Genomic DNA, 26,175 nt, shown 5'->3' on the forward strand with positions numbered 1-26,175 from the left:
TGTGTGTTTTCCCCACTCCTTTGGCATATAGTATATGCAGCTTTGTTTGGTACATACATAGTGCATCATCTTCAATTCTAACATTGTAACTGTGGTTCAAGACAGAGTTGTTGATCTGTTTTTTAAATTATTTTCCTACAGAATATAACGTACGTTAAGGTTAGGTTGACTACTTTCCACTAGTCCTCCTTATGGTCTTGCTTTCAAGATCCCATCAAACGAAAAAAAAATGTAGTTATACATTGGCCTCTGGGATAAAACTCAAAACGGAATCCTAAATGTCAAAAAAGGAATTATTTATATTGCTCTGTAATATACTACCTCATACCGTATTATAACGTAGGGGAAATAGTGATAGCCAGAGTCTCGTCATTAGAATGTAGAAAATTAAATAAATTCTAATCAAACCATACAGCATATGTGGAAGTTATTTTATTCAAACTTGGTGTCCTCCTAAGTCATACTAATCAGTGTAAGTTTTTTAAAAATACGTTATTTATTTGAAAGAGAGAGTGAGAGAGCACAGCAGGGGTGGGGTTGGGGGGGCGTGTCTGCTCAGCAGACCCCCTGCTGAGCAAGGAGGCCAAGGCAGGGCTCAATCGCAGGACCCTGGGATCATGACCTGAGTCAAAGGCAGACACTTAACTAACTGAGCCACCTAGGTGGCCCCAGTGTGAATCTTAATACAGATACTGCCCTGCCTTTTTTTTCTTTTTTAATAGCGGGTACACCTTATTCTCCTCCTATATATAGAAATTTCTCCTTATGTGTGACATTTTGCAAAAGTGCCTTAATGATAGTTTTTTTTTAATTCAAAATCTTTGAAAACAAGGTAACAACAGAATAGGTTACGCATGTTTCACTTATACCTAAAATAGGAAAACTTGCTGTCACTTATAAATATAATTATCTGAAGACCACTTCCTTCAATGATTTGGGTATTTTTCTTTAATTTAATGTATCACTTTGTTTTTAATAAGAGTGTACATACAGAGCGAATGCCTGCCTTGGGTAGGGGCTCTGAGGCATTTTTCTTTCTGTCTGACCTTGAATACATAGTAATTTCCTACTGTGTTTTAGATTTCTCCCCCATGTCCAGGGAAGTTGGTACTTCTCATTCTAACAGCTGTGGAATACTTTGAATCCAGGACAAAAGGACAATACAAATAAGACAACATACACTGAGAGAGTTACTTTGCTAGACTAGTCCTTATGAAAGCCTTCTAAACCCAGACAAAAGAGTGCAGTGCAAGATGACTTATTGTTGAGTGAAATTGAGCTTGGGAGTATGGTAGATGGCAGCAAGGATTATGAAATCTCAACATATGACTTAAATAAAAATTCATTTAATTTTTATTGTTTATTTAACTGTTATGCCAGCTTTAACTTTTGCCTGAAATCAAAACAGTCAAAAAAAAAAAAAAAACAGTCATTCAAGGGCCCTTGCAAAGTAAAAGAAATTTCCCATAATAAATCTTGTTATAAATGATCTTTGGGCAGCCCAGGTGGCTCAGAGGTTTAGCACTGCCTTCAGCCCAGGGCCTGATCCTGGAGACCCGGGATCGAGTCCCATGTCGGGCTCTGTGCATGGAGCCTGCTTCTCCCTCTGCCTGTGTCTCTGCCTCTCTCTCTTTCTCTCTCTGTGTCTTTCATGAATAGATAAATAGAATATTTTTTTAATGATCTTTGTAGAAATTGTGAAAGATCCTCAATCTCAGTATTTTCCGTGAATTCCAATCAATATTAATTCAATTGAACTTCGTGGTGGTCACTGTGACAGGTACTATGAGTACAAAGATGAATTAGAAAATACAGTTTTACCCTTAAGTGAAACTCAGTCATCTAAAAAATACCTACAGTGTAAATGAATTATGGTCACAGCTTCCAAACGTTTCTTTCTGCATTTCTGTTTACACATTTAGTCTGTTCCATCTTCAGTTGCCAGAGGATTGTTGCTAAATTCAAAATGTGATCAAGTCACTCCCCTGTATGAACGTTTGGTGACTACCCATTGCTCTGGGCGTGAAGTCCGAAACCGTTCTCCATCAGCCACTCTCTGCCTGCCTCTCTGAGCTCATCTCTGAGCTCTTGCCTGTATGTTTCTCCATAGCATCATTCATATCCTCTTTTACCTGTAGACCTTCATACTCAGTGCTCTGTCCACCCTGAACATTCTTCTTTCCCCCTCCAACCTTTGCTGGCTGATTCCTTCTCCTGTTACACGTCTTTTTTTTTTTTTTTTTTTTTGGTAGCACTTTCCCTAAACAGTCCTTTCTGGCCCACCAAGACTCTTATGATTCCTATCTCCTATCATGTATGCAACTACTACACTGTATAAAACTGTTGATTCCTCCTCTGCAAAGGTCAAGGACCCTGTGTCTCCTGTTTAGCACAGACATCCCCCGCTCATGATGCTTCATCAATTTATGTGAATTGATGAATAAATAAGTTAAGGAATGAATGACAAATACTATAAGAAATATCTTCAAAGTGAAAATGAAATCCAGATGAGGGGAAAAAGTTATTCCATCGGACCTAGGCCCTAAAGGATGTGTGGGAAGGGGGCATCTGGGTGGCGCAGTTAAGTGACCGACTCTTGGTTTCCACTTGGGTTGTGATCTTTGGGTCATGAGATCGAGCCCTGTGTTAGGCTCTGTGCTCAGTGCAGTCTGCTTGAGACTCCTTCCCTCTCTCTCTGCCCCCCCCCAATAAATCTTTTTTAAAAAAGGATGCATGGGAAGGAGTTCAACAGGATATTAAGAAAGGAAAAGGCATACATGAGCAAAGCCAAGGGTTTGCAGAATAGAGCAGTACAGGATGAATCCTACCTGCTTCGGATCCCAAATTCGACATCACTTCTACCAACCCTTCCTAAGAAGCCTCCCTAAAGAGGTTAGATGTCTCTGGTATGTGTGCTAAGAGAGCTCTCTCTTATTTTACACTTTATGAAGTATATTTCTTTTTTTTTAATGAAGTATATTTCTGATGTAGTCTTAAATCTGAGGTCAAAAAAAACATATCTATTAGGAATCATAAGTTTTGGATTTTTTTTTTCCAGAGAGAGAGCATGAGCGAGGGTGGAGGTGGGGGAGAGGGGAGAGAGAAGCAGAGGGAGAGGGAGAAGCGGATTCTCCACTGAACAGGGAGCCCAGTTCGGGGCTCGATCCCAGGACTCTGGGATCCTACCTAAGCCAAAGGCAGACACTTAACCAACTAAGCCACCAAGGTGGCCCAGGTTTGGAGTTTTATTTAGCATTCTTTCATATGAAAAAACTTAACATGTTAACTTTAAATAATTAATAATAAAAATAAAAATAATAATTGCTATTATAATCAGGTGATAAAGAAGGCATTACAGTGGAAGATGAGGAAAGAAAAACAAACATAAAAAGACATACACGCCTGGCACCCTACAATCTTGAAGATGCATAATCTCTACCATAATGAATGTCAGCCTTTCAGATTCGTTTTCTTCTAACAGATGTGTAATGGGTAAAAAGTCTTTTGACCCCATAGCCACACCACCACATTCCCTTTACATAGGGAAACTAGGACTCTAGTACTGCACTGGCTTAAACAGCAGCCCCCTGTCCTTTATATCAAATTGCTGTGTCAGATTCATGAATGCACAGTGAGACTGTTTTCATATACAGAGAAAGGTTTAAGAAGTGATAATATGTCTTTGCCAGATCACCAGGAATCAGGTAAGCAGTTCAATTCATTCATTTTAAACACTAACAACATTTAACTTAAAGCATCATCTTTAAAAAAAAAAAAAAAGCAGGGGAGATGGCTGAAACAAACTTCCAGGGCTTCGGTAGAGTAGAACACCCAAATATTAATCACAGAGAAGTGGTGAAGCGTTTAGCTTCACGCATATGAACTTTAGCCCTTTGGTATCATAGTTGCCTTGCAAATCATGACTCAGAGGCAACAGCCTTATTGGAACCTCCAAGATTAATAATGACTTTATTCAGCTTATAGCTTAGGGCAGAACCAGCTGCAAAGCCAAGACTCCTGGGCATTCTGATCCTGTCAATGCAGGTCCCATTTCCCCAAAAGCATAAATATGAATTCCATTAGTCTTTCCAGGGATCTCTATGCTTTTCTTAGCCTCTTTTTTTTTTTTTAAACATGAACAGGTGATAAATGTCTTTCTTCTTCTCTTAAAATCTAACCTAGCTTTTAGTAATTAGAAAAATAATAGAAAAATAATAACCATGGTAATGATGATGATAACTTACTAATCATTTAACACACTTTAGCTCATTTATTCCTTATAAAAGCTCACTGCAGTAAATATATCTCTTTCTGCCTGCCTTTCCCCCTTCTTGTGTGAGTACTCTGTCAAATAAATAAATAAAATCTGTTTTTAAAAAGCCAGTTCTTCTGATTTCAGAGTCCAGTCTCTTAACCACTACATTCTACCATTCTATCTTCTAAGCCTCCAGCTGGCATTTGCACACCTTTGCCATCTCTTTAGCTTACTTACACCTAGAGCTGGCCTGTCCATCTTGTAAGAAATTGTTAATATAAGTGTTAAGCTTTAGAAAGCGGCATCCTACTTGACCTTGGCTTGGGTCATAATCTCAAGTGGTGAGATCGAGCCCACCATTGGACTCATGTTGGGTTTGGAGACCGCCTGGGATTCTCTTTCTTTTTCTCTCTATCTCTCCCCCTTCACCACGCCATGCCATGCTAGCTCTCTCTCTCTCTCTCTCTCTCTCTCTTTCTGTCTTTTTAAAAAAAAGAAGCAGCAGCTCTGAAGACTGACAGATGTGTATTTGAATTGCAGCTCTGCCATTTCTTAGCTGTGTAATTTTTTCAATCTCTGATCCTCAATTCCCTAAGAAATTGTAGGAGTCAATATCTGAAAGGGTGAATTGGAACAGTTCAGTGAGTTAATGTACCTAACATTAGTGTACCTTAGCATCATGCCTGGCACAGAGTAAGAGCCCAGTAAGGTACACAGCCTCATTCAGGCTCAGCTCACATGACACCTTCTCTAACAAGCCTTCATCTTCCTCAGTTCAAACTAAGCCACTGCTCCAGCATTTACCAACTCTATCATTTATTGCTTTCTAGAATTCGTTTTCTCTTTACACACATCTCTCTTATTGTATAGGCTTTTTTTAGCCAATAAAGGGTAGGAATGATGCTTAGGTTTTTTTTAACATCTATGAAAAGGTAAGAACAGTGCTCAATAAAGTGACCACATTCTTGACCAAATATGTGACCATACTTCTGACAAAGAATTGTGTGGTATTCTAAGATGTGAGAGCCAGTAGTCCATGTATTTGGACATCAGTATATTAGAATATCTAGGATGTTTTTACTTTCTTGGACAGACTATGCAACCAGGATTATATCCTATGATCAATAGCATATTCATCATATTTAAATATTTATAAATTAATTTAATGTTTCCAATTTCTTTTTTTTTATGTTTCCAATTTCTTGATTTAAAAAAATTCCGGTATAGTCAATATACAGTGTTATATTAGTTTCAGGTATACAATATAGTGATTCAACAATCCTATATATTACTTAGTGGTCCTCATGATAAGTGCACCCTTAATCTTCTTCACCTATTTCACTCATGCCCTCACCCATCTCCCTTCTGGCAACCATCAGTTTGTTCTCTATAGTTAAGAGTTGTTTTTTTCGTTAGTCTCTTTTATTCCTTGTTTGTTTTGTTTCTTAAATTCTACATATGAGTGAAATCATATAGTATTTGTTTTTCTCTAACTTCATTTGCCATTATACCCTCTACATCCATCCACGTTGCAAATGACAAGATTTTAGTCTGTTTTAAGGCCAAGTAATATTCTATTGCATATATATGTGTGTATATATGTATATGTATATATATATATATACATATATACACACACACACATATATATACACACGCGTCAATCTTTTTATAAGATTTATTCATTTATTTGAGAGAGTGCACAAGCAGGGGGGGGGCAGAGGGAAAGAGAGAGGGGAAGCAGGCTCCCTGCTAAGCATGGGATCCTGACTCAGGGCTCCATCCTAGGACCCTGTGATCACAACCTGAGCCAAAACCAAGAGTTGGATGCTTAAACAACTGAAGCTACACAGGCACCCCCTACATATTCTTGTATCCCTGCATTTCCCTGCATCTATCATTGGGCATTTGGGCAGCTTCCATAATTTGGCTATCATAAATAATGCTGCAATAAACATAAGGGTGCATATATCTTTTCAAATTAGTGTTTTCAAATTCTTCAGGTAAATATCCAATGGAATTACTGGATCATATGGTAATTCTATTTTTAATTTTTTGAGGAAATTCCATAATATTTTCCACAGTAGCTGTACCCAGTTTGCATTCCCACCAATTGTGCACAAGTGTTCCTTTTTTAATTTCTTGACTTTTTAATCTTGAAGTGTGTATGTCTTAAATAGAGAATAATGCTGAATGGGAATTTTAAAACCTGGAAATTTTGTTATAAAAAATAGCTGCTTGATGTTCCTAAACACTAAAACACATAAAAGGGCTAAAGCTGAGAGTAGATGATCTCAAGATTATTCCGAAGTCAGCATTTTACTTACAGTCTCCAGAAGTGGATATGCAAGGAGAAACCATGGGGAAGAAGCAAAGAGGCCTCATCTGCTCCTGTTAATGTCACCCACCTCTCTCTTTGGTTTCCCTGTCTCAATTTTGTGTGTTTAAATGAGTCTATAGAGAACCACAAATAAGAATAGCTTTGTTCTTATTTGAGGCCTTCCATAACTGTGGCACTTGAATTATTATTTTTTGCATATCTTCTATCATTCTTATTCATTTTTTTTAAGATTCTATTTTTTTATTCATGAGAGACAGAGAGAGAGAGAGAGACCGAGACAGAGGTGGAGGGAGAAGCAGGCTCCAAGCAGGGAGCCTGTCGTGGGACTCCATCCCGGGTCTCCAGGATCACGCTCTGGGCTAAAGGCGGCGCTAAACCGCTGAGCCACCCAGTTGCCCTTTCTTATTCAATTTAAACATCTTAGGGACAGTGCTTATAGGCTGGATCCCAGGACCCTGGGATCATGAACTGAGCCAAAGGCAGACGCTTAAGTGACTGAGCCACTCAGGCTGATATCTTTAAGGGGATTGACCCTTAGTTGAACAATGCTTCTGTTCCTCCTCCAAATCATCTGCTGTGTCAGACATTGTCATTGACACAGGCTCCTAGGGTGGTCCAGACATTCCACCTGCTTGCAGTGATAACTTCATGCCTTCCTTTATACTCTCCAGCATACTTCAGGGGTGGTGTCCCTCTTCATGGCTGGCAACCTCTTCTCTGGAAGGCTGACCTCAGGCCATTTAAGCAAAGGTAGCATAAGTGTCTGTCAGCTGGATAAATGAGATGCAGTTTTAGGGCAGCCCGGGCAGCTCAGAGGTTTAGCGCCGCCTTCGGCCCAGGGCCTGATCCTGGAGACCCGCATTGGGCTCCCTGCATGGAGCCTGCTTCTCCGTCTGCTTGTGTCTCTGCCTCTCTCTCTCTCTCTCTCTCTCTGTGTCTCTCATGAATAAATAAATAAAAATCTTTTTTAAAAATGCAGTTTTAACCATACAATGGAATATTATTCAGCCACGAAAAGATATGAAATGTCTGTACATTATAATATGAATGAACCTTGAGAATATGCTACAGTGGAAGAGGCCAGTCACATATTGTATGATTCCATTTGATACAAAATGTTCAGAATAGGAAAATCTATAGAGACAAAAAATAGATTAGTGATTGCCTAGGGCTGGAGAGTTTGGTGAGGGATAAGAAACAACTGCTAACAGGTATAGGGTTTCTTTTTTAGAGTGATAAAAAGTTCTGAAATTCATTGTGGTGATGATTATACAATATTGTGAATATGCTAAAACCACTGAATTAATACACTTTCAAAGTGTAAATTTTATATGTGAATTATATCAGTAATGCTGTTCAAAGAGGGATGGAGGGGAAGGTAGCACAGCATGACAGACAATCATGAGATTGCCAGACACCCATCACAACTGGAAAAGACTTCACAAAGTTTCCCTTCAACAGGAGGATGTATGGAATCATCCTTGTGAAAGGATGCTTGTTTATGGTATCCATAACAGTAACTTTCTGTGATGCTTTCTTTGTCTTGAACATGTCTCTAGCTTTTTAACCCTCTTCTTTTCCCTAGCCTTTATGGGACTAAGCTCAAAATAATTCCCAGACCAAAAAAAAAGAAGAAGTCAGGTACATAGTATTAATAATTTTTGGGAAAGGATTGTGAATTAAAATATAAAATATGACTATGGCATTGCACATTTTTGCTGCAAGCAGTACAAGAAAGCTGGTATTCATTATTTACCATGGCAGAGAAGAATGTTCAAACCAGTAATAATGTTTAAAAGGAAGACACGATTCCATCAAAGTCTCCATGTGTCAGAGTTGCCACATCCTTTTTCATTCTCATGGCCATGGTAGGTTCAGGGCTGCATTCTGTCTTGCCCCAACCAGTGAAGCATCCTGATTTCCTACCTCCGGTCTAAACCTCCCTGGGAATTCACCGTCCATCACACTGCCTGAGCTACCTGTCTAAAATGCAAACATGGGGCAATGTGTAACCCAGGGCATTACAGTCTAGATCCCAGTCTTGCATGAAGGCTTCACCGCCTATGAACTCAGTCATTTTAAGCAAGTTACTTCATCTCTCTGTGAATCATTTTTCCCTGTATTTAGGGAGGATGAAATGAGAGCAGTATGTTAAGTGCTTGGTCCAATGTCGAGCTCATAGCAGCCAGCCAGTCACTATGAGTTTTTATGATTACACTTATATTCAAATGCTTCATTTCTACCTCAAGAAATCTAACCATTATCAATGAAATCTAACCATCGGTCATGCGGGAACCTGTGCAGTCTAACCCAGATTATCTGCTCCCTGTTCACAACCTTCTCTAAATGCATCCGGCATATTTGTGACTCCCAGTACTTCTCAAGCAGTTTCTCTGCCATTTCTGTATCTCTAATCCGAAAAGCCCTTTCTTCATCCAGGAAGACTGTAAGGCTATGAAGTGACTGTGAAGCTTTTTTTTTTAAGATTTTATTTATTTATTCATGAGAGACATACAGAGAGAGGCAGAGACATAGGCAGAGGGAGAAGCAGGCTCCATGCAGGGAGCCCGATGTGGGACTCGATCACGCCCTGAACCAAAGGCAGATGCTCAACCACTGAGCCACCCAGGCGTCCCGACTGTGAAGTTTTTCTCAAATTCCTTCTTTCTCTGTTCTGAGAGCACTATAGGGGTTTGAGAGAGAGTTGGGAGTTATATTTTATAGGAAAAACAAACAGGACCCCCAATGGACTACAGGAAAGGAATGATGGATACCAGAAGAAAGGATGGCTTCTGAGCTTAGATCTGGAATGACTGGAGCCATGGTGGTGCATTTATTAATATGGGAAAGCCTGGAGAGAATGAGACTGTGAGGGACTAGTAGTAAAGATATCCATGTTAGTTAGGTTAGGTTTGATACACCAGTGGATTTGGTAAGTAAGATTTTGAATATGTGACTCGGGGTTTGGGGAGTGGTTAGGGTTATGGGGAGTCAGTCATAACCCTATAAGTGGGGCCAGTGGAGATAACTTTGGGGAACCCAGAGGACCGGCAATATCTAAAGATCAGCTAGAGGAAGAGAAACCTGCTAAACAAAAACAGGTGATTTCACTCCCCTAGCACTTGCTTTAAATTAAACACTGTCTCATTTATCCTTGTGCCTAATAGTTTTCATCATAAAAATCCAATAAACTCTTGTTAATTCATTTCAGTTTTATTTTTTTTAAGATTTTACTTATTTATTCATGAGAGACAGAGAGAGAGAGAGAGAGAGAGAGAGAGAGAGAGACAAGCAGAGGAAGAAGCAGACTCCATGTTCAGGAGCGCAACATGGGACTCGATCCCAGGACTCCAGGATCGCGCCCTGGGCCGAAGGCAGGTGCTAAACCGCTGAGCCACCCAGGGATCCCTCATTTCAGTTTTAAAGGCAAAGAATGGTAGTCCCTTCATCTCCCAGCTATACACTTCAATGGTCTGACAACATTTGCAAAATAACCATGAAGAATTACTCTAGAATCCAGCTTAGGGAAGAGTGTGGTGGGCATTTCCATTACTTTTGGAGAGAGAATGGTCCTCCCTACCTCCTAATGTCTTCCTATCCCTTTCCTTAGGGTCACACTCCAGAGGGCATGGCCCTGCTCATGTGGTGATGGCAGAAAGCCCAGGATCTCAGCATGGTCCTGCAGGCTAAATTCCAGGGGGCTTGAGAGAACAGCAGCTGCTGAAACATATGGGTGACCAGTAGGAATTCCCTTTAGTTTTGGACTGAAGTACCTCCATGTACACAATACTCCATTTTCTGAAAGATTGTGTGAGAAACTTCCTCTGGTATCTTGTTTATGTTTTTCCCATTGACTAACAATTAGTATCCAAATTTTTCTGATCTCCTTATCCTGTGAAGCACTTAAGAATTTGTAAATAAAAAAAAAAAAGAATTTGTAAATCAAGACACATCCCTCCTTTTGTCTCTTTTCTTGCTACTGTTCTGTTTAGGACTGCATCAGCTTTCACCTTGGTAAGATCAGTAGCCTTCTTTTTTTTTTTTTTTTTTTTTTTTTTTTTTTTTTTTGATCAGTAGCCTTCTTTCTCTGCAGTCTCCCCACCTCCAGTTTCTCCCAACTCCATCACCAGAATAACTACACCAAAGCATTTCCCTGTTAAGGTGTCCACCTGCCAGGAACTTCAACAGCGTACCCACTGCTTACTGGGAAAAAAAAAAAAAAAGATTACACAATTTAAGGTTGGCATTCCTGGTCCTCTGCAGTCTATCATTTCGAGGCAACCTCTCCAGCATTAGTGCCCATCAACCATACTCGTGGGTTAATTGATTGGGCCCCCATTTTCCCTACAAAATACTTGCTATGCCTTTTCTTTCCTGTATCTTAGCACCTGCCATTTCTTTCACCCAGGATGCCTCAACTGTTTCTACATCTGTTGACCAATGCTGCCTTCTTCAAGAAGACTCCTTACTCACCTCATTGGGAGGAGTCGTTGTCTATACTTCTGAAACAACTAGTGTTTATTTTTTAAAGGCAGTAATCAGATAGGTGATAATGATGATGATGATGATTATAATGATAATGATGAAGAAAGATAGATCGAGATAAAGGGTTTTTTGTTTGGTTTTTGTCTTGAGACTCATTTTCAATTTCAACGTAGTGTACCTACCACACTATAAAGAAGGAACGCAAACAATATTGACTGAATAAATGAGTTGCCCAATTCACCCAGTATAATTAATCCTCACCCCTCACAGTTTATCCTTGTATGATTTGAGGTCTTTGTATATAGGATTTTCTTAAACTGTAAACTCTCTATGGGACATGAAGTCATCACATAGGTGAGTTCCGTTCACAGATACCAATTAAGGACCTGGTACATCCCGGATCTTATGATGGATTCTGAGAAGCAAGTTGTGAATAAGAAAATGTATTCCTGCCCTCACAAAGTTTACAGATTCATGGAGGTGTAACCACCATTAAATAAAGAGGGCATATAATAATCTAGAGGTACTTCCAGGAGGAACTGATGTGGAAGCTGAGACTCGAAGGAAGCCATGAAAGCTAGCCAAACTAAACTCTAAGTGTGTGAGGCTGTGAGGATGAGGACCTAAGGGAGGACTTGTGAGGAGGCTGGGCAAAGCATGGAGAAAAACGAACAGGGTAGGGAAAGCCTTTATGGAAAGAGAGCAAGAATCAGAAAATTAAAGGGCATCTCTTGGACACCTGGGTGGCTTAGTCAGTTAAGCTACTGACTTTTTTTTTAATTTCCTTTATTTATTCATGAGAGACACAGATAGAGAGAGGTAGAGGCACAGGCAGAGGGAGAAGCAGGCTCCATGCAGGGCAGGGCGCCTGATATAGGACTCGATCCTGGGTCTCCAGGACCACGACCTGGGCCGAAGGCGGTGCTAAACCCGCTGAGCCACCCAGGTTGCCCAAGTCACTGACTCTTGATCTCAGCTCTGGTCTTCATTTCGGGGTTGTGAGTTCAAGCCGCACATCGGGCTCCAAATTGGGCATGGAACCTACTTAAAATAAAGGCATTCCTTTTTTTTTCTTTTCGTTTTTTTTTTTTTTTTTTAAAGAGAGAGAGTCGATGGGGAGGAGAAGAGGTAGATGAAGAAATAGAATCTTAAACAAGCTCCATGCTCAGCGCAGAGTCCAGTTCGGGGTGGCTCAATCTCAGGACCCTGAGATCATGACCTGCGTGGAAATCCAGAATTGGCTGCTTAACTGACTGAGCCACCCAGGCACTCCATAAAGGGGATTTCTTATGGCTGAGGAGTAATTGGGTGAATTGGAAGAGATAAGTCTAGGGCAGGTTTAGGCATAAAAAGCACTCCGAGATGTGAAAGTTTATTCTAATACTCATAGATCTTTGGAGGATTTCGAGCAGGGCATTGACATGACCAGACTGTATCTTCGGAAAGATGGCTCTAAATTCACGTGCCAAGTGGATGGGGCGATCTGGGGCCAGGAGCCGTCAGGTGCAGGGTCATACAGGCAGTTGGGGCTGAGGGACACAGCCTGGCCCTTGGCCCAGGTCCCTGCCACAGCAGTAACCGCCATCTCTGCCTCTCCCCAGGGCTTCCAGGGCAGCGGCTGAGGACACCTTACCACGGAGCACCACGCAGTAGACGCTGAAACATCACACCCATGATAAGAAGCAGTAACATGGCAGCACCTGTTTGAAAGGCACTACAACACAAGATTCCCTTTAGAAAGGAACAATGTCCAAGAAAGGGCGAAATAAGGGCGAGAAGCCCGAAGCGCTCATCGTCGCCCTTCAAGCTGCCAATGAAGACCTCAGGACCAAGCTCACAGACATCCAGATCGAGCTGCATCAAGAGAAGTCCAAGGTGAGTGAGACCACATCCTTGAGAACGGCTCCAGCCCCCCTCTGCCTGCTGGCCCACCCAGGGGCTCCTCTCCCCAGGTGCCGGGGAGAACAACAACCCCTGTCCTTACGGAAATCCTCTTGTGTGTGGCAGAGGGACTCAGGCACAGGATCACAGAAGGTGAGGATAACATGCTTGTGAGACACGCCCGCCTCCTCTGGAAGCCTGGTTCAGGAAGCCAGGTCGAAACCCAGATGACCCGCACCCCCACTGCCTCCCAGCGCTTCATAGCAGTATGACCCTGGGCAAGTTCCACTCTGCCCTCTGTGCGAGCTCCCCACTATGGTACAGAGCAGTCTTTCTTAAGTATATCACATCAGGTCACCCCCCTGCTCAAACCCTTCAGTGGCTTTCTACCTTTCTCAAAGTCCAAGGATTTGGGCAGCCCGGGTGGCTCAGCGGTTTAGCGTCTGCCTTCGGCCCAGGACATGATCTTGGAGTCCCAGGATTGAGTCCCACGTCGGGCTCCCTGCATGGAGCCCGCTTCTCCCTCTGCCTCTCTCTCTCTCTCTCTCTCTCTCTCTCTCTCCCTCTCTCATGAAAAAATAAGTAAAAATCTTAAAAAATAAAAAATAAAGAAAACAAAGGATTGTCTCTACCACTACAGGATGTTTCTTCCTTCTTCTTCCTCTCTCTCTCTCTCTTTCTCTCTCTCTCTCCCTCTCTCATGAATAAATAAGTAAAAATCTTAAAAAATAAAAAATAAAGAAAACAAAGGATTGTCTCTACCACTACAGGATGTTTCTTCCACCTCTCCTTGACTCATCTCCCACAGTTTTCCCCCTCCCTCCGGGTGACTCTGTTCCACCCTCTTTGCTGGATCAAGAGATACGCTGATCACTTTTCGGGCCCTTGCCTGACTTCTCCCAGGCAGCTCTATGCCTCTTTTCAGGCATCTGCTCCACTACCTTTCACCTACCACAGTGACTAAGACACAAGACTTGCTCTATCCAGTTACTCCCACAGTCTGATTATTTTGATTCATTTCATAGCGATTTATGTATTTATTCATTTATTTGTTTAGTGCTTATTTCTGCTGTCCAGTGTAATCTCCATGAAAGCAGAGTCTTACCTGACCTCTCTATCCCTAGAGCTTATATAAATGTCTAGAACTAAAAAGCATAGTTAGCATGGGTTAGCTGAATGAGTAGAGGAATGAATGATAGGTGATTCATTTCTTCTTCATCAGTAACATGTTACTGTCTCATAGTATATAGAGCAGTTATGATGATTAAATGAGAAAATTCATATCAAATGCTCCGAGAGATGCCTGACACACAGTAAACTGAAAAGTCATTCATAGTAATATTCTTTCTAATATGCTCTACACGTGAATCAGTTACTAACTAGACTTGAGAAATCCATCTTTACTTCTCTGAATCTTATCTCAATGTTGGATATGCTAACACTTATCTCTCACTGAAAGCATTTTCAAATACTCAACACACATAAGACATTTTTGCTGCCTCCAAACCAGAAACAGCCATGTCAGCATAAAGTTGCCCTATTTAGATAACTCTGTATTAACAAAGATAAATGTTCCTGGTAAAGCTATTGATCAAAAACCAATAAATATCCTTATTACTTTTTTTATCTATCTCTTCTTTCTTGACATGACCATTAGATTTTAATCATTTATTTTCCCAAAAATCTGTTTCTCCTGATTTCAACAATAATAAAGCTTGGCTCTGCTATAAAGTCCCTTGCCTCCTGTCGCAGCTAAGCCTTATAAAGGCTTAGAAGACCAGACCCCAGTGTAAAATTTGTAAACGAAGTCTTTTTCCATGAAGCTAAAAGGAATCTGATATCATAAAAACAAGCCAAAAGAACAAAACAAAACAAAAACATTTGTGTGAGAGTCAGAAGACCAGGGCATTGTGTTTATCCCTCCTCAGGGACAAGTTTAAGTGTCTCAGTATCTTGATCTGTAATTCAGATGACTGAGTCTGTTTCTCCATATCTGTATCTCTCAAGCATCACTGTGCATTAGAATAACCTGGGGGAACTTATTAAAAATTGAGACCTTTGGACCCACAATCCAAGAATTTTGATAAAGCAGGTGTGGTGAGGGCCAGGACTTGCAATGCTAGCAGATGGTTCAGGCAATCCCTCTGCCTTTGTGTTGGCAAACACACCACTCTAAGATTCCTTCCAGGTCTGACGGTCTAAGAACATTCCATTGCTTTTAACTTTCCCAGGAGCAACATAACATTTCAAGGGAGGCAGACTCCTTTAATTGTAGTAACGACAGGATGACAAACTACATTCTTAGGGAGAAGCCTGGTAACCATAAACTGACGCTGATTTACAGAGAGCAGATTCATGAGGTTTCAGAAAGGCAGAGGTCCTGCAGACCCTACCACTGCCCATTTCCCACACATTCAAGCCTTTTAAAAGGAGTAAGTAACTCTTGAGCGTGGGCAGGGCTGCCTGTTTATCCAGGGCCCGGCACTGGTATCTAAGCCAGCAGGTAAAGCATCATCTCCTCTTCCTCTGACAAGAGCCTGAAAGTCAGCCTTGTGTCCTTAACCTTCTCTCTGCTGGCTGCCCCCTGTCCCCCTCTCCGTGGCAGTTAATTACAGTCCCAGCACAGGGACTAAAAGGCCCACTGCCTGTCAGCCGACTTCCCCAGAGAGCATAGAGAATTTAGAGGGCAAGCAAGTCAGAAAGCAATTTTATTAAAATAAATATGATTGTATTTCCAAAGGCCCAGGCTTCAAGAGAGAGAATATAAACAATGCCAAGATGTGAATTCATATTCTCAGTCTGGCTTCTAGGCTATAATGATAAAATAACAATTCGACTACTGGGAAATGGGCTAGTTAAAGAATGGAAACCTTTGAAGCGATGAAGCATTACTCATTTTTCCAGAAAGGCACATCACCCCTTGACATTTACAGAACACACTGCAGACAGAGCAGTCATAAATGCTTTAACCTGGACTATATAAATAGCCACACTGTATTGAATGTTTACTATCTGTCACACACTGTAATAAGCACATTTTATCCTGACATAATCACACCTCTTTCACAGAGCACCTGAGTGACCCTGAGCAGGTTATAAACATCCCTCCATATTTTCCTTTTCTCATCCATCAAATGGGACAATAGCATCATCTGCTTCATACCGATATATGTGTGCATGTTGGTCTTGAGCGATTACTTTGTGTCAAGCATGTTAAGTGTAATCATGTTAAGTGATTCAAGGGGAGCCCGGGTGGTTCATTTTGTTTAGCATCCAATTCTTGTTTTTGGCTCAGGTCCTGATCTCAGGGTCCTGGGATCGAGCCTTGTGGTGGAATCTGTGCTCACAGCAGAGACTGCTTGTCCCCATACTTCCCCCTTTGCCCCTCCTTCCCCTCGTGCTCTCTCTCTCAAATAAATAAATAAAATCTTTTTTTTTTTTTAAGTATTATGATTTAGGGCAGCCCGGGTGGCTCAGCGGTTTAGTGCCGCCTTCAGCCGGGCTGTGATCCTGGAGACCCGGGATCTAGTCCCATGTCGGGCTCCCTGCATGGGGCCTGCTTCTCCCTCTGCCTGTGTCTCTGCCTCTCTCTCTCTCTCTCTCTCTCTCTCTCTGTGTGTGTCTCTCATGAATAAATAAATAAAATCTTAAAAAAAGTATTATGATTTAATTATAAGTGGATGTTGTTTTCCCCATTTTACAGATGAGGAAACTGAGATTCAAGGAAGTAAAGTAACTCACCCAGTGTCGCCTGTTAGGAGGTGGGAGAGCTAGTTCTTCAACTCCCTTTGCGTCACTTCCAGAGTCTCTGCTCATGTTTTCTTTTTTGATATATTTTCCCTAATTATATTGAGATTTAATCGATATATAATATTGTATTCATTTTAGGTGTACAATGTAGTGATTTGACCTATGTATACATTATAAAATGATGACAAGTCTACTCAACATTCATTATCTCATAGTTGTAATTCTTTTTTCTTGTGATAAGAGCTCGTAAGATCTCTCTTCACAACTTCCAGATATACAATAAAGTATTGTTGACTATAGTCACTATGGTGACCATTACTCTCCAGAACAAATTTATCTTGTAACTAGAAGTTTGTCCCTTTTGGCCCCCTTCCCCCATTTTCCCCACACCTAGCCCCCTGCCTCTGACAGCCACCCTCATCTCTGTATTTGTAGGTTCAAATTTTTTAGATTCCACATATAAGTGAGATCACACAGTATTTGTTCTTCTGTCTCTGACTTATTTCACTTAGCAAAATACTCTCAAGGCTCATCTATGTTGTTGCTACTGGCAGGATTTCTTCCTTTTTAATGGCTTAATGACATTCCATTGTGCATGTGTGTATATATTATATACATATATGTATTATATGTATATAGTATGCATGCATTTTCTTTATCCATTCATCCATTGATGGACTTCGGTTGTTTCCATGTCTTGCAGAACCTATCCTCTTAAAAAAATGTGAAGGTCTGGAAAAAACTGGAAACCTTAGCAAAGGAAGAGAGAATATCAGAAGTTTACTCTCCACAATTAAGCAAATTTCAAATGAAGAAACAAAGTGCTGGGGGTGGGGGTAGGAACATACTTGAATCCTTCTCTCATAGACCTCTGCATTTCCACTGCAGGGAAATGAAACAAAAATAGGAGACATAATCAACATCTACTGAATAGAAATTTGTCTAAAAGATTTACTAAGCACTGATAGGAATAAACAGGTAAATAGGTCATTTTGACTGAACTCCAAGCATAATGCCTGAGAAGGTGGAACTATGGGGCCCCGTGGTGAAGAGGAGAGAACACACAGTGGGGCCACTGTGCCGTGTCTCCTTGCATTTCTGAGCCTGCATTTTCCCATCTATGAAATGAGTGGATTGTGGAGAGCATAGAGATGCTATAGTCCTTCCAAAATGGTAGGGATTATATATATATATATATATATATGTATATATATATATATATATATATATAAAATCTTCTTTATTTATATATTATATATATATAGTCTTCTTTATCCATTCATCTGTCAAGGTTACATCTGAGACCATGCATCTTCTTAAGCTATACCCTAAGTAAAGTGTGCTTAGTGCTTTGAATGCTGCCTGGCATATAGGAGATGTTGAATACTATTTGTTAAATATATTTTCATGTTCTCGTTTTAAAACTTTCCCAACAACCCATGGCATAAATACTATGGCAGTATTTATTTAGATTGAAAACCCAGGGCTTGGGCAAGGAAAGAATTTCCACCCAGTTCTGGTTTGGGTTTTTTTGTTTTTGTTTTCGGGGATTTTTTTTTTTTTTTTTTTTTTTTTGGACCAGCACCCTGAGCCAGGAGCCTTTGGTGTTTTCTTCTGTTTGTCTCTCCTATGGACAGCATGAGGCCATGATCTGCTTCCAAGGGGTATGTGCTCACTAGGATTGCTGAGAAACGTGGAATCTACCCACCAATTCCCTAGAGCTTCCTACTTTCCCTCAGAGTCAGTCTGCAGCTTCCCTGAACCCCATGGGCACAGTGCCAGAGGGCTTGGAGGCCCAGGAGCAGACAATAGGGCTCTGAGCTGGAGGCAGCAAAGCAGCAGGCCTGGGTTGCAAGTCTGGAGGAATGTGCTCCAGACAGGAGTTTGCACTTCTAGAACAGCCCTCAGACTGCAGAGCACTTTTAGTCCTCCCAGCAAGCCTGAGAGAAAGGCACCGTGTGATTACTACTCTAATTTCACTGAGAAAGAAAATGAGTTCTGTTTAACTGATGTGCTCCCAATGACACAGCAAGTAGAGGAGCCAAAATGGGAGTTCCCAAATGACTTGGGTAAAGCTGAATATCTTGTTGCCTCTAGAACTCCCAGAAAATCAGCCAACCTTTGTCCTCAAGGGGTCTGCTCCAGAGCTTCCATGTTCAGGGCCCCAGTTTGGGATGCAGTATTTCTTTATGCACTTTTAGTTGTGTGTTCAGGAAGCATTGTGCCTATAAGTAAGAAATGAAAAAATAAAATTAAATTAAATTAAATTAAATTAAATTAAATTAAATAAATAAATAAATAAAAGCCATTGTACCTCTGCAGGTTGTATAAAATTTCTACAAACGACCTTTGTATGGTGGCAGCTTTTCCCTCCTTCACATCTCCTGGCTGCGAGTTACTTAGTGCCCGTGAGACTCCCTGCCTGCCTACTGTGAGTTTAGATGTCGTGGAACTTCCAACGCAGATAATCCACACCAAAGCTTATGTTAGCTTGTCTTGCCTAGATAACCTCTCAACTTCCTCACCTTGGACGAGGCCATCCAATTTTTTAATCCTAGATTTCTAAGGTCACATTCAAGCTCAAACATCACCATCTTTATCTTGGCAGAATTTACACTGGCTTTCGAAGGCCAGACTAGAAAGCAAAATACAATGTGAGGCCAGAATGGGGTAGGTGTGAATGTTCTCCTTCTGACATAGTGTAAGCTCTCCCTAGTAGGATTAAATTTTCCTAGTGATTTTTTTCTTCCATAAAACTTCCAGAGCAGAAGGGATTCTTCTGTATCATTCAAAGCCCTGTTCGATGCTCACCCCCTTGCCCTGTCCCACCCCACATCTCACTCCTGTGCACACATCATTTGAATTTCTTCTGAGTTAAGATTAGATGCCACCAATACCAGGGAACTCAAAATATCCTCAGGAAACCCAATTTTGCCTTTGTTTTCAAGGTTTCTGTTAGGGAAATAGTTATTATGGTCTTAAAATATAGTAATAGTCATGTTAGTCTTATCCTGATAATATGGATTCTTGTTATTTCTGTTGTTGGTATTAATATAGCATTGCATGATATAATAGTATCGGTATGCACAATATATTCATCAAAATTCATATTGTACTATTTAACCATGTATTAATAATTACTCATCTCTCAGGTATTCCAGCCTCTCCAAAGTACTTTTGATAGGGCAGCCCGGGTGGCTCAGTGGTTTAGCGCCACCTTCAGCCCAGGGCGTGATCCTGGAGACCCAGGATCAAGTCCCACGTCGGGCTCCCTGCATGGAGCCTGCTTCTCCCTCTGCCTGTGTCTCTGCCTCTCTTTCTCTGTGTATCTCATGAATAAATATATAAAATCTTTATAAAAGGAAAAAGAAAAAACAAAATACTTTTGATATATTATCTAAGTCAGCCTTCATCATGACCATATTGGGAATGAGACCCCAAAACCCACTTTACACATAAGAAAACAGAGGCCTTGGGGAGGTAAACTGCTTGCTAGAGGTTTCAGAGTGAACAAGGAGCTGGTGCCTGTGTGGCTCAGTCTGTTGAGCCGGACTCTTGGTTTTGGCTCTGGTCACGATCTCAGGGTCATGAGATTGATCTTTGTAAGAACCCTGCATTGGGCTCCGGGCTCATCCTAGAGTTTGCTTCTCCCTCCCCTTCTGCCCCTCCCCCAACTGATGCGTGCACATGCACTCTCTTAATAGTTACATACATACATACATACATAATTTTTTTAAGAGAGTGCACAGGGGGGATCCCTGGGTGGCGCAGCGGTTTAGCGCCTGCCTTTGGCCCAGGGCGCGATCCTGGAGACCCGGAATCGAATCCCATGTCGGGCTCGCGGTGCATGGAGCCTGCTTCTCCCTCTGCCTGTGTCTCTGCCTCTCTCTCTCTCTCTCTCTCTCTGTGTGTGACTATCATAAATAAATAAAAATTTAAAAAAAAATCTTTAAAAAAAAAAAAAGAGAGTACACAGGGAGTCTTGGACCTGACCCAGACCTGGCTCCTGGCCCACACTGGGCACTAAGCAGCCTTCTTCATGCTCTGCTTGTGCAGAGACTTGTCCTCATCTTTCTCCTCTGACATTCGGATGACACGGATACTACCTACATCACAAAGCTGTCAAGGTTAATGTGGTGATGTGTGTGAAGCCTTTAGAAAGGTGCCTAACTCACAGTAAGCCCTCAATAAATGCTATTATGTGATCCAGTGGAAATGTTTCAGAGAAAATGTTTCAGAGAAACATCTCCACTTATCAAAATTGATTCTTTCTTCTACTACGCATTTTTCTTTCCACCTCAAGCATTATCTTCAAATTCTTCATTGTTAGTCAGGAGCAGTTCTTTCTCTTTTTGTGTATGATTTATGTTAAGATAGTAAAGTCTATTATCTTACTGATACAATCTAAGCTGCAAATAATTTTCAGAAAAAAATTTTACTACCAAAATTTTAATTGGGTTTTTTTCCTTCCCAAATGTCAGTCACATCCTTTGTGTCTCCCTCATAGTAAAACACTTCTCCCAAGCTTAAAAAACAAGTCATACCTAGAAATCCTGCAAAAATGCCAGTTTCCATGGCAACCAAAATAAGCAGACATGAAAAATGCCAAATGTAATCAATCAATGCCTTTGAATTTTCTTTGGGTTCTCTGGATTCCTTTAAGTGATGGACAAGAAGGCCAGTGTTTGTTTGTGTTTGTTTTTATCTTCAGACTGAAATATATTTTCCATACACCTGTATTTTCATTTTTTTCTTTTTTATTCATCTCCAGTCTACACACAAAATATCAGTGTTTATAATTTGAGAGAAATGACAGGATTACAGAGTGAAGCAATCTAATGTACCTGCCAAGAATTTGACAAAAATAACTTTATGTCATGAATATCTCCTCTTACATCTAGTAATGACATTACCTTACATTTCATAATACTTTACAGTTCAAGGTACTTTCCCATGCATTATCTAATTTAAACCTAAAAATAATCCTATTATGGCTAATTTTTAAGCATAATGAGAGATCCTCAAAAATTAGATAAAGCAATGTTCTTAGATACAGCAGACTGTGAAATCAGAATGCAAACCTAGACTTCCTTATCCTTTGTCCATTTTTACTAGTTTTTTATTGTTCTCCGAAGAACTGGTAAAACTTCTTTTAGTAAGTTGCTACCTGACAGCCCTCTAGTCATGATACTGTTCCAAATACCTAATGTAAATAGATCCTGATGAAACTGAGGATGATTAATATCCTATTACTGGAGCTAAAGTTAACTTTCCCAAGGTCCCAGATGCAAGGTAAATTATCAGAGTTTCAAAATCAGTGAAAAAGAAGGTCTCTTTTTTCACAAAAACTGCATTATTAGAAGAGAAATCAGCACATTTTTTCTTTAGAGGGCAAAATAGTACATAATTTTTGGCTTTGTGGGCCGGGCCCTCTGAGACTGCTTAATTATATTGTTGCATAAAAGCAGCTGTAGGTAATATGTAAATAGAAAAGCATTGGTATGTTTCAATAAAGCTTTATTCACAAAAATGGAGGCAGGAAATTATCTGTTCCATGGGCTATAGTTTGCCCACCCATGCTAGAAGATACTCACTTGACTTTATTCTAGAAAAATGGAGAGTAAGATTTATGTTGTCCTTACTGAGGCACTTAGAGAAATATCCAGCAGAGGACAGGCATTCTTAGATGGGAGGGGTATTTTTGTTTTATTGTTGTTTTACACAAGGAAGGGATGGATGCTCTATAAAACAGGGTTGCTCCAGGAAACCCTACAAGTCTGTGTTCTCTGAACTATATGACAGGACATATTATTCTTGCCTCTGATTAGAGGGCTAGGTATGGAAACACATACCTTCTTTAATTGCACACACACTCTCAGGCTCCTTATTATGTATTGTGCTAGCAACTACTGGGTAGACAAAGATGAACAAGGTTCATTGGCAGCCTTCTAGAGTTTGTAGTGTGGAATAGGAGCAGGAGAAGAGATAGTGAAGACAGACAAGCATGCAAAAAAAAAAAGCCAAACCATAGCATAAAGAAAAATGTGATAAGGGGCAGTAAGGCAGTATTAACAAAGTACACAGAAAAGACATAGGCAGGAGAAACAAGGTTTGTCCTGGGTGGTCAGGGGTGGTATGACTGAAGAGGGTGACATCCAGCTGGCCATGAGGAATGAGAGAATCCCAAAGGAAGCTAAGGGAAGGAAGGTCAGGAAGAAGAAAACAGCCGTAGAGATACAGAGATTCAGGGCATGTACAGGGAAAAACATAATCCCCAGTGCCTGCTGTGTGGGACAGATGAGAAGTACAATGAGAAGCAGAAATGGAGCTGTAAGTCCATCCAAATCTGAGAGCCTGAAAGGTGAAACTGAGGTGTTGGGACTTCATTCCACAACCTAAAGGAGGTCTGGGTGGTTTTTTTAACAAGGTGCATAAATCAGATCAGAACTAGGCTTTACTGGGGTGCCTTGCTGGTGCCCTTGGTTAAGCACCCAACTATTGGTTTCAGCTCAGGTAGTGATCTTGGCATGGTGAGATCGAGCCTAGAGTTGGGCTCAACAGTCTGTGTGGAAACTGCTTGGGACTCACTCTCTTTGCCCCTCCCCACCATGCTTGTGCTCTCTCTCTCTCTCTCTCTCTCTCAAATAACTACATAAATCTTAAAAAAAAAAATAGAACTGTGTTTTACTAAGAGAAATATCACTATCAGTGTAGGGAAAGCCTGCTTCATTCAACACACCAACAACCCTACAGGAAAGCTGTCCATGTTATATTTATAATATTATATTTATAATATTTATAATATGATCCACAAATGCAAGCCATGTGTGTGATTTTTAAATTTCTTGTAACCACAACTATAAAATGTGAAGAAGTCATTGGTTTTAATAATATACTTTATTTAATCTAATTTATCCAAAGTATTATAATTTCCACATGTAATCAATATAAAAATCATTAATGAGATTTCTTACATTCTTTATCTTATACTAAGACTTCAAAATCTGGTGTGTATTTTCATTTAGAGCAAGTCTCAATTCAGGCTTGGGATATTCCAAGTGCTCAGTGTAGCTAGTGATCATTGTATTGGGCCACACAGCTCTAGAGCATATGTAATAATAAGCATCCAGGAAGGGACCTTGGCCAGCACTGTAGGCAGGATTAAAAGACAGTCATTTAAGGATGCTTGGCTATTTATTTTGCCAAGTTTCCTTGTGCCCTGAGTTCTTTTAGGATAACCAACGTGGTGCTAATTGTTGTGCCTTTAAAATAAAATTCATAAATTGCCATGTGGACTTAGAAAATCCTGTTCTAGCCAAAGGTAGGTACTGTTAAGGTAAGTAAAACCTCATATGCTTTACATTTTAATTACAATAGTCTCAATAAGGAGTTTGAATCTTAATAATTTACAGCTGGAGAGGCTCTTCACCATTATTTCATGAAACCTTCCAATTTTACAAATGGCAGAGACCCAATTTCACTGAACCAGATATGAGTTATCTCATATCTCGTATCACAGGGCTGCCTAATTCTTCCCTTTTTCCAGGTTATTGTGTGTGTGTGTGTGTGTGAGAGAGAGAGAGAGAGAGAGAGAGAGAGAGAGAGAGCACCAGAGTGAGTGTGTGATTCTCTGGGTACAGGACAGGATCCGAGAAACAAAGACAGGCAGCAGAGACAGGAGAGGGATGGAAGACAGTAGTAAAGAACATTTGCTAAGAGGCTTTTCCAAGCTACAAATGCCAGGACCCCACCCTGATCTACTGAATCAGAGCCAGACTCACAACCAGATTAAGGTAGTGCCATGAGTAAGCTATAAGGAGACCTGCATTATCATTGGGAATGAAACAAAACAGAGATTTTATTTAACCAAAATATCTAAAACGTTTAAGAATTAGAAGGAATACTTTATTAAACTGCTTGGAGGGTTAGTTGCAGGGGTGGGGGAGCAGGAGAGGGAGCTGAGTGGGACAGGGAAGGGACATTGTGGAGCATGCAGAACTTAACAGCCACCAGACCCCTTTAATAGAAAGATGGCCCAGTGAACTGCGGTGTTTTGGGCTGATATGTGTGTACGCATCATGTCTGGGAGTACAACTAAGTTGCCATAGAAAGAAAGGTGAGGTTGAAGATGTATCAACCGGCTTCATTTCCCCCATTGTAGCAGCCAAAAAAGAAGGGGGAAAAGGAGGGCAATATTTTATAATATCTCTTTGGGCCCCATTTATCAGCTTGCACCTAGCCAGGGATGTGTAGTCTAAAAAGCTCTGCAGGTGATCTGTTTGAACTTCTCCCCACCAAGGTGAAAACCGTTATAGCACTGTGTCCTCATTTTAATGTGCCTAGGATCACCTGGGGACTTGTTAAAATGCGTGTCCTGATTGTAGGCCTGGGAAGGAGCATTAATTGTATTAGGATTGTGCATTGCTGACAAGCTTCCGGGCCATGCCTGTGATGGTTGTCTGCAGACCGCAAATGGAATAGTAAGGCCCCCAGACATCAGATCCCGTGTGCACCAAGCAGTAGGAGCACCCCCACGTATGTCCTCCTTTCCCACACTGCCAGCTGAGAGGCTCGTGGCTCTCTTCCCTCCGAGCACACACAGTGCTGAGTTGGAAGACGTGAGGAAGTGGGGGAGCCCAGGGCTCTGAGCTAGACACCCTGCCTAGGAGCACACCTGGCCTTGGAGGCTCATCTCGTTCATGCTTTCGCCTCTCTGCCTTTAGGTGTCTAAGCTTGAAAGAGAGAAGACTCAAGAAGCCAAGAGGATCCGGGAGCTGGAGCAGCGCAAGCACACGGTCCTGGTGACAGAACTCAAAGCCAAGCTCCATGAGGAGAAGATGAAGGAGCTGCAGGCCGTGAGGGAGAACCTCATCAAGCAGCATGAGCAAGAAATGTCCAGGACGGTGAAGCTGCGGGATGGAGAGATCCAGAGGCTCAAGTCGGCTCTGTGTGCCCTCCGGGACGGCAGCAGTGACAAAGTAAGGACAGCGCTCACCATTGAGGCCCGGGAGGAGGCCCGGAAACTGTTTGACGCCGAGCGCCTTAAGCTCCTACAGGAGATCGCGGACCTGAAAACTGCCAAGAAGCAGGTGGACGAGGCTCTAAGCAATATGATCCAAGCGGACAAAATCAAGGCTGGGGACCTTAGGAGCGAGCATCAGTCCCACCAGGAAGCCATCTCGAAGATCAAGTGGGAGTCCGAGCGGGATATTCGGAGGCTGGTTAGTAACCCAGGGCGGCCGGCGGCCTACAGCCATTCTCTTTCCAGGTTTCAGGGCGCCACGGGTGTGCCTCTTCTGGGGTCTCTCACGAGTGGATTATAAACGGTGCCCACCTCCTGTCTAGCACTCCGTCCAAAATACACGGTCGGTCCACAGGTAGATGGGTAGATGGGTAAGCAGATAGATACGCTCCAGCCAAAATCGAAATTGTTAAGCATAGAAGACATTGGAATCACCTTTCT

General features: G+C 41.4%; 1 protein-coding gene across 3 annotated transcripts in view; it reads left to right on the plus strand.

Moving 5' to 3' along the window:
- The window catches only part of JAKMIP2 (janus kinase and microtubule interacting protein 2), a 171,702-nt gene that overhangs the window by 86,600 nt on the left and 58,927 nt on the right, over positions 1-26,175 (plus strand). For all 3 annotated transcript variants that reach the window (XM_055330952.1, XM_055330953.1, XM_055330954.1), the window contains exons 2-3: positions 12,683-12,956; positions 25,436-25,933. In XM_055330952.1, coding sequence (XP_055186927.1) covers positions 12,828-12,956; positions 25,436-25,933 — 627 coding nt within the window. In that variant the 5' untranslated portion in view covers positions 12,683-12,827. The remainder of the gene's footprint in view (positions 1-12,682; positions 12,957-25,435; positions 25,934-26,175) is intronic.

The sequence above is a fragment of the Nyctereutes procyonoides genome, unplaced genomic scaffold (genome assembly GCF_905146905.1).
Source record: "Nyctereutes procyonoides isolate TBG_1078 unplaced genomic scaffold, NYPRO_anot_genome, whole genome shotgun sequence".
NCBI lineage: Eukaryota > Metazoa > Chordata > Mammalia > Carnivora > Canidae > Nyctereutes > Nyctereutes procyonoides.